The sequence below is a fragment of the Bactrocera dorsalis genome, chromosome 2, assembly GCF_023373825.1.
Source record: "Bactrocera dorsalis isolate Fly_Bdor chromosome 2, ASM2337382v1, whole genome shotgun sequence".
NCBI lineage: Eukaryota > Metazoa > Arthropoda > Insecta > Diptera > Tephritidae > Bactrocera > Bactrocera dorsalis.
The window spans coordinates 75,969,816-75,995,157 of NC_064304.1; the positions used below are offsets into that span (position 1 = coordinate 75,969,816).

General features: G+C 36.2%; 1 protein-coding gene across 2 annotated transcripts in view; it reads right to left on the reverse strand.

The window, feature by feature from the left end:
* LOC105230161 (E3 ubiquitin-protein ligase hyd) overlaps nucleotides 1-21,204 on the reverse strand; it is an 87,462-nt gene extending 66,258 nt beyond the window's left edge. Inside the window, exons 1-5 of one of the 2 annotated variants that reach the window (XM_011210774.4) lie at nucleotides 21,041-21,204; nucleotides 5,736-5,936; nucleotides 5,396-5,681; nucleotides 5,118-5,335; nucleotides 4,289-4,524 (exon numbers count right to left, since the gene is read on the reverse strand). In XM_011210774.4, coding sequence (XP_011209076.2) covers nucleotides 4,289-4,524; nucleotides 5,118-5,335; nucleotides 5,396-5,681; nucleotides 5,736-5,936; nucleotides 21,041-21,102 — 1,003 coding nt within the window. In that variant the 5' untranslated portion in view covers nucleotides 21,103-21,204. The remainder of the gene's footprint in view (nucleotides 1-4,288; nucleotides 4,525-5,117; nucleotides 5,336-5,395; nucleotides 5,682-5,735; nucleotides 5,937-21,040) is intronic. The other variant, XM_019991998.3, reaches the window with a different exon arrangement.
* Between the last annotated feature and the right edge of the window lie 4,138 nt (nucleotides 21,205-25,342).

The following is a 25,342-nucleotide window of genomic DNA, read 5'->3' on the forward strand; positions in this document are numbered from 1 at the left end:
GAATATTTAAACTTAAAACTTATTTGAGTAAAAAGTAAAACGTTAAAGTTCTTTAATGTAATTAAAAAAAAAAAAGATATAAGAAACATTATTTAAATCTTTCCGATTTTCAGAGATTATTATTATGTGGTGAACAATTGAAACAGTTTGCATTCCTAAATAATGATGCAATAATGTTTATGTTTTCGCTGTTCACTTACTAACAAATTCGAAATTCAGCAACATTTATACAGAAAAAATGTAAATAATCACATAAATTAATGAAATTTCAACAAATTATTAACAACAGCGCGCCAGTCGTTTCTTCTTTTCGCTACTTGGGACCAATTGGAAATTCCAAGCAAAGCCAAGTCCTTCTCCACCTGGCCTTTCCAACGGAGTGCAGGTCTTCCTCTGCTTCTCCCGGCGGGTACTGCGTCAAATACTTTCGTAGCGGGAGTGTTTTCGACCATACGTACGACATGACCTAGGCAGCGCAGCCGCTGTCTCTTAATTCGTCGAACTTTGTCAATGTCGTCATATACAGTCTGTCAAGTAAGAGCGTGGTCGTGTTAATTTATAAAAAAAAAAAATATTTTATGAAACTTTCATATTTATTTATACATTTACACATTACAAACAATGATGCAATTTGGTCAATAATATGTCCAGTCACCACCGGCGTCGATAAATGCCTGGCATCTCCGAGGCAAGCTTTCTACTAATTTGACGGAGTATTCTAGTGGCAAGGATCTCCAGATCCGACGAATTTCATAAGACAACTGCTTCAAAGTGTATGTGCGTCTTCCACGAAGCTTCTGTTTAATATATGCCCACACAATTTCAATAGGGTTTGCACCGGGCGACTGCGACGGCCAATCCAATGTAATGATGCCAGATTGAGTTTTCCACTTGCTGCGGTGTTTAGGATCGTTGTCCTCCTGTAGAATCCAATCTTCATTTTTTCTGATGAACCATAGTTTGGCAGATAGCAGTAAAGCCTTTTTGTAGATATTTATCATTTTTTCGGCATTTAGTTTGTCAGTAAACAGGTACAAAGTGCCGAATCCCTGCTTTGAGAAGCAGCCCCAAAGATGCACCGGTATTCCATGTTTTACGATCCGCTGAACAAGCCTATTGGTGGAAGTTGACCAGGCACCCGTGAGGACAGAACGTGCCCATATAGAACATTCATCAGTAAAAATGACATCTCTATCAATATTCTCATGCGCCCAAGCGAGTCGCTTTGTCATAAGTTTTTCAGTCAACAGAGGCTTCTTCATTGTGTCGCGCCATTTCAGATCATGAGGATAGTTTCGTAGGATATATCTAAACCTTTGCCATTAATTTTGCTTGTCCTTGCCGCAGTGTTAAAGCAAGATTCCGCGAAAACAGATTCACTATTCTTTTTTCATCTTTTTTGTTCACTTTTCTTATCGAACCACGTTCTCCTAAATCATCGGCATTTTTAGCCACTGAATCATCGGCATTTTTAGCCACTATATATCGCTGTATCCACTTCTGTACAAATGCCTTTGACTTTCTCATATATTTAGCAGCCGCTGATTGCGACATTTTGGGACCTTTCGGGTGAATGCAAAGGAACACATCTTCGTAGCGCGACGCGTACTTGGCACTCATGCCGTTTAACGTGATTCTCTTTCAAAAGATCAACGACAACTGAACCTTTGTAGACAATGCATCAAGGACAAAGCTTTCCTCTATCGGCTCGCCAAGGAATTAGAGCGAAATCTTTCATTAAATGCCGGTAAAGTCGACCACGCTCTTACTTGACAGACTGCACATATTGTATATATGTATATACGAGTATACTTATGTATATTACAACTCATCGTTCCATCGAATGCGATATTCGCCGTGGCCAACGCGCAAATTACCATCTTTCGCACAACTTTTTTCTTGAAAACTCGTAACGTCGACGCATCAGATGTTGTTATCGTCCATGCCTCTGCACCATATAGCAGGACGGGAATAATGAGTGACTTATAAGTTTGGTCTTTGTTTGACGAGAGAGGACTTTAATTCTTAATTGTCTGCTTAATCCGAAGTAGCACCTGTTGGCAAGAGTTATTTTGGGTTGCTAGACGAAATTATCTACAACTTCAAAGTTATGACTGTCAACAGTGTCGTGGGAGCCTAGTCGCGAGTATGACGACTGTTTGCTTGATGACAGGATACATTTTGTCTTGCCCTCGTTCACTGCCAAACCGCGAGTGTTGAGGCCAATGATATCAATATCATCGGCATACGAGGCAGCGTACACTCTTGTAAAAGATTGTACCCGCTCGATTAAGTTCTGCAGCTCGAATTGTTTTCTCCAGCAGCAGATTGAAGAAGTCGTACAATAGGGAATCTCCTTGTCTGGAACCTCGTTTAGTATAGAACGGCTCTGAGAGCTCCTTCCCGATCCTGTCGAAGTTTTGGTTTGGTGCTGTCAAAAGCAGCTGTCGATTCTCTTTTCACGGGTCTTTTCCAAGATTTTGTTGATTTTCCAGGTCTAAAGCCACTCTGAGAAAATTCAATCAGTATGTTAACGGTGTGCTTTAATCTTTCACACAATACGCGCGATAGAACCTTATAAGCGATGTTTGGGAAACTTTTCCCACGGTATTTGGTGCAGATTATGGGGTCTCAATACAAGACAATTAAATTGCAATCGGTTGGGACTGCTTTCGTCCGACCATATTTTACAAAGCTGATGCATGATCCTTATCAGTTCGTCGCCGTCGTGTTTGAATAGCTCGACAAGCAATCCGTCTGTCCGCTCTATGTTGCTCTTCAGACGAGTAATTGCTATTCGAACTTCTTTATGGTCGGGCAATAGCAACTTTGGCTCCATCGTCATCGATTGGGGAATGTGATTCGCCTTCTCCTGGCGTTATGCTTTCACTGCATAAAATATCATTTTTTTACACTTTTCAGGTATACCGCAATTAGTTGCCAATAATATTACACGTTCTTAAAATTCCTATTGCGGAAGTCTAGAGAAATCAGTATGTTTGAAAATGCAGATATAACCCCGAGTTAACACTTTTGGGACACTTGGGAAAATATTTGACAGCATTTTTCTAATTTTTGAGAGAAACCGTAAAATGAAACATGAATAAATAGAAAATAATAAGGAATGGAAATAATAAGGTTGATTAGAACTCAAAATAGTAGAATTTAATTAATTTGTTCCTTTGTCGTGAAATTACAAAATTTTGTGCGAGTTGTCAGTTTTTAAAGTTGATTATTAATCATAATTTTACTATTAATTTATAATATATATATACATATACGTATATATGTATACGTATATTAATTAAAAAAAAAATATTACAAAACAAAAAAGTAAATATTACTTGTAGAAATTAATAAAGCGAAGTGAAGAGCAACGATTTATTGAATATTAATTTTGACAAATTTTAAATTTAGTTAAGTTAGTTAAAATCGTTTATAAATAAATAAAAATAAAGTACGTATCTTTTCTTTAAAGATATTAAATACATATGTTCAAACCATATCTTAAAACAATGTAGACAGCTTTTCTTAAGCACGCTTGTACATACGTACTATAATAACAATTGTCTATGGTTGTAGTTCTATTTTATATTAGGTTGTCAAAAAAGTCTTGCGGTATTTTCGCTAGTTGGCGCTGAAAGCGCGTAGTTCTAGTCTTATTCATCGCATCGGGTCATGCTATACCTTTTTGGAAAGCTCATTTCACGCGCTAACACGTGTTTGATTAATTTTCGTTTCTTTTAAGTCGTTCGTGAGTTATAGCGTCGTAAGCATGGAGGAAAATAAAGAGAAAATACAGTATATTATACAGTACTACTACGATTTATGGACTCGATACAGTTTCCATTTCCACCTCACAACGATGGTTTCAACGTTTTCGTTCTGGTGTAGAGGTGGTCGAAGATGCGCCACGCTCCGGAAGGTCTGTAGTCGAAAATTGCGATAAAATCGCTGAATTGGTCGAAAGAGGCCGGCATAGTAGCAGCCGTAGCATCGGTCAAGAGCTGGGCATGAGTCATCAAAAATTCATTTAAATTTCAATAAAAAAAAAAAATCAATAAAAAATACCGCAAGCCTTTTTTGACAACCCAATATTATAATATTTTGTCGAATAGCAGCCGTATTCACACAATTATAGATACTAATAATTTTTAAATCTTTGCAATAGAAAAAGAACAATGAAAATATAATTGTAGGGGTATATTTTAATAAAAAATAAATAAATGTTGTAAAATTTTAAATATGTTTCAAGGCAGACTATAAGGTATTTGTTATATATACAAACCTCCGTTGTTTTCCCAAACATAATCATCCTTGTTAAGCCAACGTCGAGGTCCGTAATATTGACGATCTCTCCATCGACTAAACGCTTCTCGATCAACACTTACAGATGATATTTGTGCAGACAAGCTATTATTTGACGACAATACACCACTAGAAGTTGTTAAAGGTCGCACTTGGTTATCTGAATTACTTGAGCTGGACTGATTTCTTTCACTACGTATACGATCGAATAGTAAGCTGTTTTATGAAAGAAAGCATGTAAATAGATAGTCAAATAATAACACCCAAACAACTAATTTATTTACAGATTTCAAAGTAAATTTAAAAATTTCGAAGAAAAAATGGCATTGAGTACGTGTTTTTTTAGATCGCCGAAAAAACAGCCGAGTCAATTCCGGTGCGTAGTCCACGGCTGTCGTGGGAATTGTGAGTACGTGTGTTCTTACCATTTGATTCGGGCGACGTTCTCTAATGATTAGAGGGGGATATCATTCGATATTAACATTTCAAAAAGGTTCGAATAATTTGATAATTATATTTTGGAATAACCGTTTTACTACTTATATACTTATTAAACCTCAAAAAGGTGTTAACTTTCAGTTGCAATAATTTGTCATCGCTTTGAAAATGATAACCAGTGAATGTCAAGCTTACTCTAATGATGGTGGAATATGTTTGGACACATTATCACAAATATATGAACTAACTACATTCTGTGTGAAGAATTTATTAATATAACTTCACGTTTCTTAATGGCCATTAAGCTGAGTTAACAGTTCAGAAATATTAAGATAGCTGCAAAGTACTATTTGATTTAATAATTTATTTACTTGCGGATACTAGAATAGTTGCTGAATATTTCTTCAGAAAAAAGGCCATCCGAAGGATCTATTATAACGCTGCTATTATCTCCATGAAATCCATTATCGAGCAAGGATATTAAGTCCTCTGGAACATAGTTATCACCAACTTCCTCCGTATCTTCTGCTTCCTCATCATCTCGAGACAGCAAATTATTAACTGCTAAGTTTACATCTAAATTAGTCCTCTGAAATTACAAAGGATATTAACTTTCCATATATTCATAATTAGCCAAAGGAGAACCAACCTGTAATTCTCTTATAATTAGATTTCTACTTTTACCCTGTAAAACGACTTCAGCTTGGGATATTAGTTCTTCAGGAACGTAAGTTGCAGGCACGGTTACAATGGGACGACTTGAGGAGCCACTGCCAATAATTACTCCTGTGCTGCGTGAACCTGAGCTTTGATTTGCAGATCCAGACCTTCCGCTTGTACGCATAAGACGCGCTCTTGAGCGAGCTAATTGCCTTGCTGACGATGGGGCAGCACTTTTTGAATTATTTGTCAGATTAGAGCTATTATTTACATTGCTGTAATTAATAAATTGTCAAAAATACAGTAACTATACCTTTATAAAAAATTACCTTTTGCTGCTGTCAATCCTGCTCAAATCGATACGGTCTGAATTAATAGAAAAAGCTGCTCGAAATGCCTTCCCGTCTTCCAAAAGTACACCAATGTGGTTTGGGCCTACGACAATTTCTTTAACTGGTATTTTAAGATGCTCAAATATTCGATGTGTACCACAACCGAACTTATTTACTTTATCAGATACTTCACGCAGCCTGTCACAAAATATAAAAGATCCAAACCATCAGATACATACAATGAAAGTTATTAAAACTAGACGCAAATTATGAATATACATTATAGTAGGTGAGCCTGGAGTGCTAAATTTGCAGTTACTGGAACGTCATGGAGACTTACTAGATTGTCAAGATAACGTTTAAAAAAAGAAAGTCTAGGTGAAGTTTTCCACTTTAGAGGGGAGAAGAAAGGGTAATTATTTTCAAAAATGTAAAAAAAAAACAGTCACATAAAAATACTCAAGCGCGTCAGTCATTTATGGTATATACGCGCATTGTATTGCTGATAGTCGATATATATTAATCTGACAATCAATTCAAGGTTGAAGGCCGTAATGAGGTTAAAAAAATAACCATTTAAATTTCTAACAATTTCGACGTGGACAAAAGTCATTTATTGATTTTAAAACTTGTATAAAAAAAGGTGACCTTGAGATACTCGAGCGCGATTTTTATGCAGGGGGATGAACTTGATGTCAGAGTCTTCCCAAAAGATAATCTGACAATTATATAGAGGCATATCGTTAATCTGATGATTTAAAAGTGGAAGAATTTTGTTTGGTTCTTGTTTTTGTTACAGGATGTAATAAAAACGGTGTATACATATATAGTATTTATATGTATAGAAAATTTAATAATTTATTAATATGAAAATAGAAAAAATAAAATAAAAAAACATGTCAATTTTCGTCATTCGAGTCATCGTCGAAGTTGGTTTCCACTTCTTCAACTTCTTGTCAAGCACTTACAACAACCACGCTATGGTGAGCAGCTGAGATGGCATCATGGCGGCAGACGTTTGTATGAGAACGGTGCGAGAGAGTGAGAAACAAACAAAAGTGTCAAGCGTCTACTAACAATAACCACGCTAGGGTGATCAGTACACTTGACCTTTTGTCGACGATTTTACCTGTATCGGCCCATGGAAACTGTCAGATTATAGGATTTTCGTGATTCTGACAGAATTACGCTTAACCCGTATGTTAGTAACCAACTTTACCAACGTCGTTTAGCAACCGGGTACCGGGGTACCCAGGATATGAGTATTACAAATTTTGTTTGTTTTATTTAAAAAAAAAAGTTTTCTAAAACTTTCTAAAAAAAATGTCTTCTGCAAATATTATTAGTCGGTGACAATTTAAAGAAATAAAAATAATAACAACGTAGAATCGTGAATAACATCTGAAACCTTTTAGGGAAACCCCAGGTAGTCGGCCGGTTTTTATTGTTCGCAGCCGAGAAGATGCCGGAAAGGTCAAGGTTATTTCTAAGTTTTCTTTCGCGCACTAGATTCGAAAATTTTTTAGTACGCAACAGATTTTTGGTGAGATCAGACGTGTTTCATTTGGTGTTCTCTTGACAGTAAAAAATATAGCTATGGAACAGTTATCGAGAGCTTACTATGCTCGGTAAGTAAACGTTACATATATTTAACATTCGTGAATATTTTAATTAGAATTTTGTGTAATATAATTATGTACGACGTATATCACATAATATTTAATTTATTAGGTTAAGTGCAACCGAAAGGAATGAGTACTTGAGGAAACTACTTGGAGAACTCGACAGTGATTCGAGTAGGGTTTCTGATAGCGATGACGAAGACTGGATTCCAGTAAATAGAGGTAGACATCAAAATCAACGAGGTAATTTAGTGCGTGACGATCCAGAAGATTCTGAAGATACAGAAGAAATCGCTAAAGAGACTTCAGTAGTGGAAGGAGAAGAAGAATTTGAGAGTTGCGAGAGTGAGGATGCTGTACCTGAAGATAGTAAAATATTTGTTCTTAGCAATGATTGAAATAATAATTATTTTTCTTAAATAATTAATAAATGTTATTATTATTTTAGGAAGAGCTCAAGAACCATGTGGAAGTTTTGTTGCCAAAGATAAAACAGTGTGGAACAAAACTCCACCAACTCAGCATCAGACCGCAGCTCATAATGTTGTACGCCATCGGAGTGGGCCTCATCGCAGTACGGAAACCTTGTCAATTAGCGAGACTTTCAAACAAATTTTTACCTACGAAATAGTTGACATAATCGTCCGTCACACTAATAAAAAAGCTGAAACAATTTTCCAAGAGTACAATGCTAACCATCCAAACTCACAGCATCAATGGAAGCCCGTTACGATACCCGAAATTTATTCGTTCTTCGGTATCTTGATTTGTGCTGGAGCAAACAATTCGAATACAGATCATACATTTGACATGTGGCGCTTCGATTCTTTTCCGCTGTATCGCGCAACGATGGGATTGACGAGATTCCATAATATTCTGCGTTTTCTGCGACTCGACGATAGTAATACTCGAAGTGCACGTAAAAAAGAAGACAAGGCAGCCCCAATTCGTGATGTGTGTACAATGTTAAATTCAAATTTAGCTCAGATGTACAAACCAACAGCTAACTTAACGATTGATGAACAGCTTTATCCATCCAGTACTAGATTTACTCAGTATATTTCATCGAAACCAGCTAAGTATGGTATAAGGATCTGGTGGATTTGTGATGCAGAAAATGCATATCCTTTGCAAGGGATCATGTACACTGGTAAGACTGATAATACTCGAGAAAAAATCAGGGTGAAAGAGTAGTAAAAGAATTGGCGGCTCCGTACCGAGGTAGTGGTAGAAACATCTGCATGGATAACTTCTTTACTACTGTACCAGTTGCTAAACATTTGTTGTCGTGGAATATTACCATTGTTGGCACGCTAAAAAAGAAAAAAACCTTACATCCCTAGTGTTATGGGAGCGAATAAGACACGGGAGCAGTATTCGACAGTTTTTGGATTTCACGAAAAGCTTACCATGTGTTCCTACGTTCCTAAAAAAAAAAATAAAGCTGTTATTCTGATATCGACAATGCATTCAGATATATCAGTTGGTGATGACGCTAAACAAAAACCAGAAATAATAAATTTTTATAATAAATTTAAAGCTGGAGTTGACACAATGGACCAAATGGTGCAGAGATACACCAGTCAACGACGATCTTCAAGATGGCCAATGGCAATGTTCTTCAACATGCTAGATATTTCTTCACTTGCGGCATATATAATTTATTATGAAAATAATAATATGATTGTCAAAAAAACGACAGAACGTCGTCAATTTATGCGTAAACTAAGTGAAGAACTAGTATTGCCGATGATTCAACATCGCAGGGCATATCCACAAGTAATGCGCCACTTCTCCACAAAGATTGCCGTTGAAAGTGTATTAGGCGATACACTGACAGAAACAGTCGTGATAAATCCTGGTCCAGAGACTCCAAAAGATAAAACCGGAAGGAAAAAAGTAACAGGATCTTGTCATGTCTGCAATGCTTTGCCAACAAAAAGACGGCGAAAGACACGGAAGGCCTGTGCCGATTGTCACCAACCTGATGTGACGAGCACTCAGTTAATCGTGTACAATGTGTTCAATGTCATTAATTATAAAAAAAACAGTGTAATATTTCTTTATTTTTTTAATAAAATTTAGTTGCATGCATTAATAGAAATTATATACAATTTATTTCCTATGCTTTCTCTTTAATCTTACGCGCTAGAGTTTCCCGAAGGATCGATTTTTTTCTCTAATCTGACGAACTCCTCCCAACGTACGCCTCCATAGTAAGGGCTCATATTTGGTAGGGGTACATAAAAAGGTGCAATGTTTCTCCCCATAAAGTTTTCTGACACGCTTAAGTAACTGCAAAAATTCCCTCTTGGGCTCACCTACTATTATCCATGGCTGTTGGCTGCCAATTACAAGCAAAAAGTCAGTCAGATAGCAGAGGATCCCAACGTCATTTATGATGACTGATTCGTTAGATTTGGCTCCTTGTGTGGGTTTTCGGTTTTCGATAGCAAAAGCCCTTTAAAAGCCATTGCTTATAACAAGTGTGTGGAAAATTGGATTAAAGTTGGAATACTTGATTTAGCCTATTAATGGTATTAAAATACGCGAAACATATCGCTTTATTTGCCCGGCCGAGTTAAATATTAAATGTTTACGGAGCGTTTATCGGTCAGGCAAAATAATTTTTAGCTTATGTAGTATTTAAAAGCCGAGTCAACTCATCCGAGGCTGTTGGGGGTTTTTCATTGGGGGTGTTTTTTTTTACGTGGCGGGTCCCAAACCCAGCGCACAACCCTATGCAGGGGATGTTTCGTCTTCTCACTTTAGCACGCCTTCGAACGGATGTTCTTAGGCTACCCAGAGGATACTTGGTCAAAGACCGGAAGTCGTGAGCTGCTTGAGTCATATGTAAAAGAATCGTTTCTGGCCACTCCCAAGTAAATGGCGATCAGAGAACTCCTCACTTGCGTGAACTTCTACACATGACTCCATCCGCCTAACATATAACATAGACATAGGGAAACATAGAAAAGTGTTACCTAACATCTAAGTTGGATGCATATAATACATTAAAAACTTAATCCCTCATACGGAATAAAAACTTAGTTGGGATTACCGGATTGAAAAAAATAACAAGTAAGGAAGGGTTAACTTCGGGTGTAAATTAACATTTTATACTCTTGCAACTTGTTAAAGTGGAAAACCAATCATATAGAGTAAAGTCAATCGGATGTTCGAAAATCCTGATATTAGTTATATTTGTGGTAGGCCAAGTTTTCGCCCAAATTTATGTATTTTAGGCACAAATATACACTGTTATGATAACTCACATATTGGCCGATATAAGCGATACAAAGTCACCCGGAAGTTCGAAAATCTTCTAAGAGAAGTATTGGTCCGATTTAACCCATTTTTGACATAGATATTCCATTATAAGAGTAGAATTATTCCTTAATTTCAATTATATGCATATATCGCACATTGACCGAAATTTTCGATCAAAAGACAACTATCGGTACCGGGGTCTAAATATTGGGTACATAGGGAGTTTGAGCAGTTTCTATTGGATTCAAACAACTTTTGGTCATAAAGTGGCACACATCAGACATCATTCGTGCAGTTTTATCCCGTTATATTAATTGCTTCTTGATTTGTGTACTGAAAACTAAACGAATCAAGTGGAATTTAAAATTGTGCTATATGGGAAGTATGCGTGGTTGTTGTCCATTTTCACAATGTGACGTAAGAATGTAAAGAGAATGCCGCGTACCAAATTGGTTGGTCGGGTCCCGAGAAATGGGGTGGTGCTACGCCATCGCCCAATTTACAACCTGGCTCTTTCATACCATCTCGGTCTTAGTTTACCAATACCGTTATGACACTTTATATCCGATCCGATCGCCCATCTACGAACTTTTTTTGTACTAGGGAACCCACATACAATACCATTTATCTCGCTTAGTTTTAGGTGATACTTAGCAACTAACAGGTTGCAAGAGTATAAAAAGCTTAATCCCAAGCACATAATTGTTTTTAAATTACCGTCTTTAACCGTTTGTAAAATTTTACTTTTCATTCCCAAGGCGATAAAAATTAAAAATCTAAAATCCTGTATAAATTCCGAGCTTAGGCTAGTTACATAAAGAAAAATTAATATGTTTTAAACAGGATTAAGAACAGCGTAAAACTCTTCATCATTCCGATATGTGAAAAAAAATTACTCGAGGTTGAAGTTCAAAAATACATAAAATTAAATTTGTATTTAAAGAGAGCGAACATGTTTTTAATCTCTTCGTTGATGTTCCCTAAAGCCGATAAAAACAAAAAGTCAAAACCAGTGATATAAATAAAAAAAAAAAAAATGTAGATAGAAACGTGAAAATCAAAACAACACTGTTCTAACTATAAAAAATTAATAAACATAAATAAATAATAAGTGAAAAAAGTAGTAGTCCTTTCATTTAGAACTTACATATAAACAAAGTATAACCTATTTGTGAAAATTGTTTATATAAACAAAGGAAATAAGAATATGAGGTATTGTATTGTTGTATATTATTATTGATCTCTCGGGAGACCCAAATCTTATAAAAGCATTTTATACTTTTTTTTACTTTAGACATAGTTGATTTATGCGGTATACATATGTACAAGCTTCGAAAGCGCAGAAAGCATACATTATGCTGCTTACTTAAAACTTACTTCGAAGTCTGATCAACAAAATGATGTGTACATAAAGGGGAAAGCAAAGGATTTCACTGATCCAAGGATGACCCTGGCGCAACTTCGTTCTGGATATTGTAGCAGATTAAACTCCTACTTATCCAGAATTGACCCTGGCATATACAACGTATGTGCTGCATGCAACGAGTCTTCGCATGACACTGACCACCTCTTTGCATGCCCTACCAACTCCACCCATCTAACCCCTTTTCCCTTTGGTCCGACCCCGTCGAAGCACGTTTCCTGGGCCTCCCGTTAGATGCGTTGACGACAACATTGATAACCCTCACCATCCCAACGGGAACTGATAACCGCTATAACAACAACCACTGATCCAAGGACCATAGTTGAAAACATGGAAACGTTGGAAATGTTGTCCGACCAAATGTTACAAGCCTTTTTAAGTGTGGACCAACACAAATTGAAAACTATTAGATTTCCATGTTGGGATGGGTTCTACTATAGATGTCGCAAGTGTTATGAATTTAGATATCATTTTTTTGATGTTCAAAATAAAAATTTGGACGGTTTTGTTATCAGAAACCAAGCAAGAAGATATTTGCTAACATATTTGAAATGTGTGGTAAGTTAAGAAATTAATTTATTTTAATATTACGAATTAATGTATATATATTTATATAAAGAAAAACAAAAGAATAGCAGACTTGTGAATTTAGACAGCTGATTGTGAATATTATATAATATATAATATTGTGCATATTAGCGCTGTCAGGGCTACAAGCAAGTAAATATGTACATAAAAGCATACAAGTAAATGCAAGCTAAATTTCACTTACAATTCACCTCGGATATTAAGTGGATTACTGTGATCCTTTAAAATCTTCCGTTTAATATGGAAAGGCGCATGGTGGGACAGCAGTGATTTTTAGAAATCGCCTGAACCACTTTTTATTTTCTTAGGACATATGTAGATCCTATCAACATCATTCAGCTACCGGTAAAACATGCTAGACGTGGGTGCTATATCTGCTCCAAGTAAAGAGGAAACGCAATTTACTTTGGAAACCACCTAGAAAAGCTGCCAACTTTGGCCAAAGCCGCCAACGAGTCGCTCTTGAAAAATTCAACTTATGAAATTTAACACTTAATAAAAGGGATTAATCCAAAAAAATCATCAGGATACGAAAAAATTTCTCCAAATATTGCTATAGTAGCATTCAGTTTGAGATATTATGCAAAATAAGTCGTCTCCTTAATGAAAATAATGTAATTCCAAATCAATTCGGCTTTTAGGCAAAACATAATACTATAGAGCAAGTAAATAGAATTTCCAAAGAAATCTCTTTTATATCTAATGCGCGTATGAATTGTGTGTTTGTAATTAATCAATAAAGTTTACATACAGTGGTGGCCATAACAGATGCAACCAATATATTAGTTTAGAAAAAGTGTATATATTTTACCAATAACCTTTACAGACCATCGGCTGAATATGAAATTATTAAATTTTGGTATTTTTACTTTTATTTAACGTTTTTAAACAAAAAAATTTCATTCATAAAAAAAATAATAGGACCATTTTGATTTCAACTCTAAAATTACGTGGACCAAACCTATGGAACTTCTTGGAAGCAATGGTAAATTATCTTTTCCGCACATCTTCTCAGGATTGAGGCAATTAAATTATCTATTATAATATTTTCATGAGAATCGATTTCCAAGCTCCTTGAAGTCTTTTAAAAAGTTCATCGCTGTTTTTAAGGTTAGTCCTATCTACGCCCCTGTTAACCTGCTCCGTTAAGTTCTTAATAGGGTTGAGATCTGGGGGCTGCGGTGGCCTTTCCATAACATTAACGTTGTTTGCTTCAAACCAAGACTTGATACTACTTTAACCGTGTGCTTTGGATAATTGTCCAGTTGGAAGTCTCAACCGAATGGCATTTCCCACCTAGCATAGGGCAACATTATACTCTCTAAAATACATTTGAAGTCGTATTGAATTAAAATTCCATTAATCTTATAATCAATTTCGTTAGCAAAAAACCAGCCCCACACCATTACATTTCATCCACCATGCCTTACTGCTATCTTGCAATAACGAACACCATATTTTTTATTTCCTGGCCTTCGCACATAAGATATTCCATCACTGCCTATTAAGTTAAATTTTGACTCATCACTGAATAGAACCGTTTTCCATTTACTAATTGGCCAACTTAGATGCCCGCGAATTTCAAACGCTTGGCATTTTTAAGGAACCATCGGTTTGTACGAGGGACGACTACCTCTTCGGGAAGGTTTTAAGAGACGCCTACGCTCACTTCTTGTGGATACTTGCAAATATAAATCGTTAATTACTTACTGTTAGTTGTACTATTGAATTGCCTGTTCTTCGCTCGTTTTGCGAACGCGACCGCCTCGGTGTACAACAAAAACTTATTTTATTATTCGTTAAATTGTGGTTTTGTGCATTTCATATTTTGTATCAATGCTTTTTTATGCCATTCCTTTCTCAAAATCAGAAAGAATTCTCTTCAATAGTTCAATTCAAAAATTGTCTCCTGTTTTTTTCAATAAAAAAAAAACACGTTTCTTTGGCAGAATTAACAAAATAATTCTTTTACAAAAACTAACGATATTCCATTATTTATAATGTAGAAGGACAATAGTAACGGAAAAATCCCGCTCTAATAGTGTTACTTGAACTCAAACTCGGAGTTGCATATGTTTTGACCACGTAATTTTAGAGTTGAAATTAAAATGGTATTCTTATTTTTTTTTTTATGAATGCAATTTTGGGGTGAAACGTCTTTAAAATCGCGCCGAAACATACGGGTACCAGGTTTAAAAAGTGGACCGTAACGAAAAGGTCTATATCATCATACCTTAATAATTAACACGTTGACGGACACTTGCGTCTATAGCCGTCAAAGCGAAGTTCACTATGTGGCATGACGGCGACAGCCGTCTAAAACGAAACGGTCGTTTACAGACACTGCGGCATAGTGTCAATTTTCGAACTTTACTTGTTCCTACTGTCCGTCAATGTGTTAAAAAACTAATAGTCTTAGAAACAAAAATGTGGTGTGAAACCGGTGCTCTCGCTTGTTTCTATTCAATGTAACTCGTGACTCCGGCTTTATAACGCGGTGATTCTTTCGTGTGTTTGTCAAGTTTATTTAAACAGATTGATTTATACAAATATAAGTGTAATTTGGACAGTATTTATATTAGGTTGTCAAAAAAGTCTTGCGGTATTTTCGCTAGTTGGCGCTGAAAGCGCGTAGTTCTAGTCTTATTCATCGCATCGGGTCATGCTATACCTTTTTGGAAAGATCATTTCACGCGCTAACACGTGTTTGATTAATTGTCGTTTCTTTTAAGCCGTTCGTGAGTTATAGCGTCGTAAGCATGGAGGAAAATAAAGAGAAAATACAGTATATTATACAGTACTACTACGATTTATGGACTCGATACAGTTTCCATTTCCACCTCACAACGATGGTTTCAACGTTTTCGTTCTGGTGTAGAGGTGGTCGAAGATGCGCCACGCTCCGGAAGGCCTGTAGTCGAAAATTGCGATAAAATCGCTGAATTGGTCGAAAGAGACCGGCATAGTAGCAGCCGTAGCATCGGTCAAGAGCTGGGCATGAGTCATCAAAAATTCATTTCAATTTCAATAATAAAAAAAAAATTCAATAAAAATACCGCAAGACTTTTTTGACAGCTTAATATTTTTAACTCTTATATCCACTTCACTAATTCTTATCAAGCCATTTCTTTACATTAAATAGTTAGGTTTTTTTCGCATTAAACTCGTCTATTTGTTGGCGGCCTTCGGTCACGCTTCACACTGGTCGCAACACGACTGGACCGCACATAAAAATAAATAACCCTGGTTGGTCAACCACCGGGAGTGGCAAGTTTTGTTTGCATAAAACTCCTTTTTGCATTGGTGGCCTTCGGCCGCGAAGGACGTCTTCAAAAAAAATCGTGTTTGGTCACGAGGATGTGTCATGTTTTTTTTTTCGCGTAAAACTCCATTTTGTTAATCTTTTTCTATTTTATTTTTGTACGTAGACCCGTGGCCCGTGTCAGCTGATACGACCTATCTTATGGGCGCGCAATGTAAGTAAACAGCAAAAATCGCTACTCCCTTCTCTCTTTGCCGTAGGAATCCACGGCATCTAGATTTTTGCCGTAGAAACATATCAGCTGATTGCTATCTCACAACGCAGTGTTGCCAATCTCGATACACTGTAGTAATTAGAAAAGTTGTCAATATGTTTGAAATTTTCTTTAAATAACTCAAAATCAGAGTCGAATGCTGTTATTTATAATATGTAGTTATTTTTAATAGTTTGTTTTCAGTTTTGATATTTTTTATTAAACCACAAATGTAATGAAGTGTAAGTGTATAAAAAGTGCATAATATGAAAGAAATAATGACTAGAAATCGAGAAATTGCAAAATAAAAGTTGCAAAATTTTCAACTTTAAATGCAAATATCTCGAAAACGATGGGTTTGCGGCGGCTATAATTATATGTATATATATTCTTAATCTGGAGCATCAGTCCTATCCAACCATATCACTTTTAACCCTGAAATCGTGGGATGGTATACTAAAGTCGACCCTAACTTTTTTTCAATATTAAATTTTTGTTCAATTCTTTTTCACAAACAATCACATAAATGTTGCATTCTAACAAATAATCAGTGTTACCTTATCTATATACTTTACAAAAGCAATAAATGAAACAAATAAAACCCCAATGACAATAAACATAATACACATTTTTAGTTTTTCCTGGTCGGTCCAACCAAGAGGCGTCTTCGGTTATTTCGCATGCAATGAGTCTCCTCATGACACCGGTCACCTCTGTGCATGCCCTGCCAACCCTACTCACCTAACACCCCTTTCCCTTTTATCCGACACCGTCGAAACAGCACGTTTCCTGGGCCTCCCGCTAGATGACGTCGACGACAACCTGGATATCCCCTACCATCCTAACGGGGATTGATAACCGTTTTAACAACAATATTTCGCGTTGAACACCTTTTTGGATTGGCGGCCTTTGGATGCGCTCCAAAAAAAACTAAACCTGGTCCGACCAACACCTGTTATTAATAGTTGAATTTTTGAACTTTAAATGCAAATATTTCAGAAACCAAAAGTCAACAACTATAGGGTGGGCCATATAAAATTTTAAATTTCGAAGATAGGGCGTAAAAGATTGAGTGTGGCGTTTGCTGTATGGTTCCGTCCTGCTGGAACCAAATGTTGTTCAAGTCTTCCTCTTCAATTTGCTTGAAAAAAATTCGGTTAACATTGCGCGATATCGCTCACAATTGATGGTAACGGCTCCTTCTTCATTTTCGAAGAAAAATGGGCCGATGATTCCACCAGACCAAAATCCGCACCATACAGCGATTCGTGCTGGGTGAATTGGCTTCTTGACGATTACGGGCGGGTTTTCTGTGCCCCAAATACGGCAATTCTGCTTGTTAACGTAACCATCGAGGTGGAAATGTGCCTCGTCCGAAAAGATGATTTTTCGGTAAAATTGACCATCCTCGGTCAAACGATCTTCTGCCCAATCTGCGAACTGTAGAATAGTGAATAGCGACCCATTTCGTAAATTTTAGACTTTTTACTGAATATCTGTCACTTTCCGAATGGTATTTGAAGTTTCCAATGTCGAAATATACAGCTATGGAGCTATTTAGCGCACTTGCATTGATAATTAGAAATATTACCGTTACTTTTAAGAGAGCGATATTTTCATGAATTTGTTATTAGTAGATTAATACTGCTTCTGTTTCGCGTGGAAAATAACCATTATCATTTCCCCTCAGATACCGTTAATTTATTTTTGTTAAATTTCGTCATAAATTCGTTGGACAATGATTTAGCGCACTTATAGTTTTCGGTCATTAGTTTTGTTTGGTCCAACAAAGAATTAATCTCAGTTGTGAATTTGTATTCAATAGTTTTAGTAATATTTCGAATTTTAATAAAAAGGCTAGAGAGAAATACTGTTCGATTGAAAAAAGAAAAATTATTTGGGACCTTTACAAAAAATCAAGTAAAAATTGCTCAAATAGTGAAATGTTCAAGAGAAATGGTGTACAATGTCATCAAAAATTTTTAGAGTGATCCAAATTTGTTGAAACAAAACAAAGTTCGTAAGGCTCCCCCTCGCAAAACAACCCCCCGCGAGGATAAAATAATTTTTAGAAAGTGTAAAAGCTGACCCTTTCAAATCCTCACGCGCGATTATGGCCGAAGTCAATGCAGAATTGGACTTAAATCTGTCAAGTAGACTAGTACGAAGACGTTTAAATGAAAATAATGTGTATGGACGTGTGAGCAGAAAAAACCGCTATTGTCGAAAAAAAATATTAAAGCGCGTTTGTCATTCGCTCATAGCCATAGATCAAAAGATTTAAATTTCTTGAAAAGGATACTTTTTACGGACGAAACTAAAATAAACCGCATTGGTCCCGATGGTAAAACATTTGTACATCGTGAAAAAAACCAAGCAGTCAATCCAAGGTGCACCAAAAAGACCGTAAAGCATGAGGGAGGAAATTTTAAAGTATGGGGATCGTTTTCTTGGCGTGGGGTTGGACCCCTAGTAAAGATTGAAGGGAATATGGATAAATTTACATACCTTAATATACTGAGGAATACAATAGAGCCATATTCCTATGATATTATGCCTGTAAACTGGATCTTTATGCACGACAACGATCCCAAGCATACAGCAAATGTGGTAAAAACTGGCTTGGGCAAGAAAAAATTCCACTTCTCGATTGGTCTGCGCAAAGTCCTGATCTACACCCGAACGAGAACTTGTGGAATGATGCCACGCAGATGTGAAGCGGTGATAACGAATAACGGTTATTCCACTAAGTATTAACCAAGTTAGATATAATATCAGAGAAATTTCACGCCACGTGTTATTAATATTTATTTTTCCGTACTGATCTTTTAAAGTGCGCTAAATACTTGTCCAAGCCAATTTTGACTTAATAATGTAAACTGAACAAAACGTTGTATTTTTATTATAGAAAACTAAGAAATTTTGGACTACTTTAGTTTTTAGTGAGGTAATAAATAGTTTTTTTTACATTATAACGATTCTACTTTCTTTAAATATAACAATAACATTAAGTATCATATTTCACATTAAGAAAGTGCGCTAAATCTCTGTCCATAGCTGTAGATAATTCAAATTTATAACGTTAGATGGCCCACCCTATATATGTATATATTTTCTTGATCAGGAGGACGTCCTCTATCCGTACATACTCATTTTAACCCCGAAATCGGGGGATGCTATTCTAAAATTTACCCTTAATTTATTTTTATTCGTTAAAGAAGTAGATAACACTAATTTTTTGCTTGTTTTGAACCATTTTTTTAAGTATCATATTTCACATTAAGAAAGTGCGCTAAATCTCTGTCCATAGCTGTAGATAATTCAAATTTATAACGTTAGATGGCCCACCCTATATATGTATATATTTTCTTGATCAGGAGGACGTCCTCTATCCGTACATACTCATTTTAACCCCGAAATCGGGGGATGCTATTCTAAAATTTACCCTTAATTTATTTTTATTCGTTAAAGAAGTAGATAACACTAATTTTTTGCTTGTTTTGAACCATTTTTTTAATAAAAAATGTGGAATCAACGAATGTTAAATATAGAATTTATAGAATTAAAGTGAGTTTTGTACTATTTAATACACAATACGAGCACAAATTTTGAATAGTTGTATAGTTTTTGAATTGAATTTTAGATGTAAATATATCAAAAACAATAAGTCTGCGGCGACTATTTAAAGATATATTCTTAATTTGGAGAACCTCTTATATTCGTCCATAACCACGTTAACTCGAAATTGGAGTACGCTATTTTAAATCGTAGCCTATAATATTATCACTGCCATTTTGCATATTTTGATTAATCTGAGAATAAAATTGTATTTCATTTTTTATTGCTCTAATCGAGATAAGTTTGTACAAGATAGAGTCTGGCCTTTCTATTTTCTTTTTTGCTGAAATAAAAGGCTTTTTAAGTGGATGCCGACAACTCTTTTTTTTTCTAATTGTCCATGCACTAACTGGTAAACAAAAATGTTTGAAGGTATTGTGGGCTGAGTTTAGTATCGCGCCGGTTAATTTTGGCTCACTGTACCTAAACGAGAGAACCAAATTGAAAATTTTAAACACGCATGTATGCTTAAATTATCGAACTTTATTTTAAAACATATTTTATAAAAATCGGTTCACAAATTTTTCCACAAATTTACCACAAATATGATTTTTAATTTTCAGTGTTTTTATTATTTAAATAAAGTGGATTTCCACTTTAATTCATTGAAATAATAAAAATAATAAACATAGAGTCACTCTATGCGTAAAAATACACAAATTTTATAATAATTAGTGAAAATTGTATGGAATTGTTTTACGCCATTTTCAGGAGGCTGCCCTAGAGCCCCCTGGGGTCCTAGGGGGGGAAGGGTGGTATTATTCAAAAGTTCCATTCATTACCTTTCAAATGAGGGGGGTAGCAAGCCCCCGCCCCCTCCCCCTTTGCTCAAAACCTCTTCAAAATGAGATTTTAAACTAAACATTCCCCAGGACTTCCTCTATCCGAACATACCCATTTTAATCCCAAAATCGGGGGATGCTATTCTAAACCCCAGTCTTAATATTAAATCGCAAAATACGTATTTCAAATAGTGGTAATTTTCAAAGTTTAAAGCAAATGTCTCGAAAACTGTATTATATTTTATACATATTTTCTTAATCTAAAAACTTATGTCTGAATATACCCATTTTAACTACAAATCGGGAAAAACGAATCCAAAATTTACCTAATGTGGGATTTATGCTTATCCACAGTTATGAAAAATACTTATTAAACATCCAAATATTTAAATCCTTAATCAATGTGAATCTTTGAAGTATATGACACTTTTAAACTCAACCATATACTTAAACAATACCAGTTTTTCCAAGATATTGATAATACCTTTCAATGTACTGTTCATCTGATCCTGGTAACGGTTGTATCACAAATTGTATAGTAGACATTATTTGTTTAAACTTTCAGCACTAAAATTAAACACTTCAACCAACTTTTAAACGTCTTATACCAGGAAATGTATGATCAAATCATAGCACTCACGAAATCGATAAATTTTGCTGAAATTCCGTTGAATTACTTTTTAATCGATTGATCGTACTTCAGTAACAATGTAAAAGTAAGTTCAGATGCAGAAATATTTATCTCGGCTATCAATTAAGTTAAAGAGCCATCGTCACAGGAGGGGACAAAGCACCCAGGGTGTCCTGATACATTCTAAAGGTCACCTCTGCTATTCAACTGCCTTTTAAAAAATGTGCCTTTTTTCCATAATTCGCTTTTATTTAGCAGCGACACTATTATAATATTCAAGATTTTAAAATTTGGAAGGTTTTATAACTAATATTCCGCGATGACCATTTACCATGTGGTGCTGTTAACCAAGTATTGGTTCGACTTACGCTTTTTACACATTTTTGTAAATTATATTTTGAAATATAATAAAACGGCAACTTAAATAGAAAATTATTTCATTGCATATATTATATCCATTATATTTGTGTTTTATAATTTTTTATAAATAATTTGAGTCAAAAAAAAAAGAAAAAAAAGTTGTTTGTATTTTCATTTGTCATTTGAACGATTTTAAATTTTAATTTAAAAATTTAAATCAAATACGTACATCATACATTGGCCAGAATAGTTGTCCTAAAGTTATTAAAAATTAATAAACTACTAAACATTAATATTTTAAATTATTTTTATTCTTTATTGAAGATACCCCACCCAACAAAACGGGTAATAGTTACGTAACTGGTCATCAATCGGTTACCAGTAATTACTGCCTTTGTTATCTGTTAGGTAATTTTTGTTATGGCCTCTAGGAAAAAGTAAATATTTCTCCTCTTTCACTACACGTCGGTGTCATTAGCTTGCTCGCTTAATCTCATTGATTTTGCGCTCTGCTTGGTAAGCCATCTTTTACTGAAAATAGTTTGTTTCGTTCTTGTTATGGCCACCCATGTCTTACAGAAAATTGATCGATAGATCATTTTTGAAGTTTACATATTTATACATAAGAGTTAAATTTTTCTTTTCTATTTTTACAGTGCTACGAGTAAACTGCTATAGTGTAGACGAGTTGTGAAATAAAGAGTTGTTGAATTAAATTAAACAGTGTTGATTTTATTTGTCAATCCAGAGATACGAACCTAACAAAGTAAACTAGCAAGAGTAAATTCGTAACAATTGGTGTCAGAAGTGGGATTGTCAAATAATCCAAATTCAAGATGGTTAAATTCGGAGAATTGAGAATTCAGCAATTAAAAAAGGAACTGGAGGAGCGTAATTTGCCGATAAGCGGGCAAAAGGCGGATCTGCAGGCACGATTACGTGAAGCAATGGAAGCGGATGGAATTAATGTGGACGAGTTCGAATTTGTTGGGCCAGAAACTTCTACAAAGGTAGAAGAGAAAGTAGAAGAACAACGAACATCATCAAGTGTAGACATGAACACGTTGTTAGTGGCTATTAAGCAAATGGCAGAAAATGCAGTGCAAACAGAAAATCGTCTGGCACAGCAAATGGCAGAAAATGCAGTGCAAACAGAAAATCGTCTGGCACAGCAAATAGCTGAAAATACATCGCAGTTAAAGTCTTGCCTTACACAACAAATGACTGAAAATAATACGCAGTTAGAAAAGCGTTTGGTACAACAGATTACAGAAAATAATACACAAGTGCAAGAGAAATTTTCAAAATTTGAAGACGAATTAAGCACAATAAAAAATGACGAAGAAAATTTAAGATCAGAATTTCTTCAACTGAGTAATCGTATGCGAGAACTGCAACTGCATGGCCCTGCACCATCAACAAATAATCCAAGATTGAAGGCACCCACATTCGATGGAAGTATTCCATTTCAAATTTTCAAACTTCAGTTTGAAAAGACAGCAATGGCCAATAACTGGAATGCAGCGGACAAAGTGGCGTCCTTGTTTGTATCATTGAAAGGGCCTGCGGCAGAAATCCTTCAGACTATTCCAGACTGTGAACGGGACAACTATGAGGCATTGATGAGTGCGATAGAAAGACGATATGGTAGTGAGCACCGGAAACAAATATACCAGATCGAACTGCAAAATAGGGGTCAGAAAATGAACGAGTCATTGCAAGAGTTCGCAACTGAAATAGAACGACTGGCTCATTTGGCAAATGCAGATGCACCTGTGGATTACATTGAGAGGGTAAAAATTCAATGTTTCATAAATGGAATTCGCGATGTGGACACCAAACGCGCCACATATGCATTGCCAAAAAGAACGTTTGCTGAAACGGTTTCGCACGCCCTCACACAGGAAACAGCTTCCCTACTAAGTAAACCAGCACACAAAGTACAAAGAGTCGAAATGGAACAACCGGCGCTGATGGAAGAAATATTGAAGACTCTGAAGACAATTGCTGCACAGCGAGTAAATACAACAGGCAGATGTTTCAACTGTAGAAAAGCGGGTCACTTTGCCCGAAATTGCAAGATAAAAGTAAACCCATCAAAATGGAAACAACCAACAGAACACCGAAAGGGGATTCACCACAAAAATGCGGATGCATTATCACGTCGCCCTTGTCCACTGGAATGTAAACATTGCTCCAAATCAGAAGGAAAAGAAGGTATAATCGACGTGCGATTACTGAATATAGAACCTGAAGATGATTGGACTCCTCACCGCATCAGAATCAATCAGCTGGAGGACCCTGATCTTGCAAAGCTGGTAATGGCCAAAGAAAATGGGGTACGACCACCAAAGGAACAAATAAGTAGCGAGAGTCCAACTGCAAAAGCATATTGGGCCCAATGGAACAGCATAAACCTCGTTAATGGATACCTTCATCGTACCTGGGAAAGCGAAGATGGCAAACATTCTCGTCTGCTGATCATAGTACCGAAGTCCATGATCCCAAAAGTATTGAAAGAATATCACAATGGACCTAGTGGAGGGCACCTTGGAATAACAAAAACTATAGAGAAGATTAAACAACGGTTCTACTGGATCGGTTGTCGAGATTCCATAGCAGAATGGATAAGTAATTGCGTAGAGTGCATGGCAGCTAAAGGTCCTAAAGCCAAAAGTCGCGGTAGGCTACAACAGTACAACGTGGGATCACCATTTGAACGAGTCGCAATGGATGTTGCAGGTCCGTTCCCAACCAGTACGGCCGGAAACAAATATCTACTGGTTGTCATGGATTATTTCAGTAAATGGCCAGAAGTATATGCCTTACCAAACCAAGAAGCGAAGACAGTAGCCGAAGCGTTTGTAGCAAATTGGATAACAAGGTTCGGAGTGCCCGTCGAATTACACTCAGATCAAGGCAGGAATTTCGAATCTTCCATTTTCCAAGAAGTCTGTACATTATTGGGCATCCACAAGACACGGACAACAGCGTTACACCCACAATCAGATGGGATGGTAGAGAGATTCAACCGAACGCTCGAAGAACATCTGCGGAAAATCGTTGATAAAGACCAACGGAATTGGGACAAGTGCATCCAGATGTTCCTGCTGGCGTATCGTTCAGCGAAGCACGAGACAACTGGTTACACGCCAGCAAAGATTATTTTCGGATCTGATCTGCGACTCCCTGCTGATCTTAAGTTTGGTACGAATCCTACAGCTGTAAGAAATGATGGAGATTATTGTTCTGCCTTAAAGGAAGAAATGAATGAATTGCATCTAATGGTAAGACAGCATACGCATCTGATGAGCAATAAGATGAAGGACCGGTTCGATCAAGCGGCAAATTCAAAAGGTTTTGAAGAAGGTGATCTGGTCCTGTTGTACAATCCACTTCGAAAGAAAGGCTTGTCCCCGAAATTGCAGACAGCCTGGGAAGGACCCTATATGGTGATGAAACGACTTAATGACGTGGTATACCGCATACAAAGAAATGGGAAAGCACGATGTAAAATGAAAGTAGTACATTTGGAGAGGCTCGCTCCATTTGGTTCAAGAGGATTTGTGCCTAATCGGGACGATTAGGCTTTAGTGGAGGGCAGTGTTACAAAAAGTAGTATTAAGTTGTATTTGTATTACTATATGCATCCCTGATTATGAACAATAGCTGTAGGTATATGGAATAGCATTTGTAGACATCTGGCGCCACACTGTCTGCTCGTCTAGTTAAACAATTGCCGCGACTGTCTGCTTGCGTCTGGCGCCGTATAGCCGTATGTTCTGGTAATTTCCA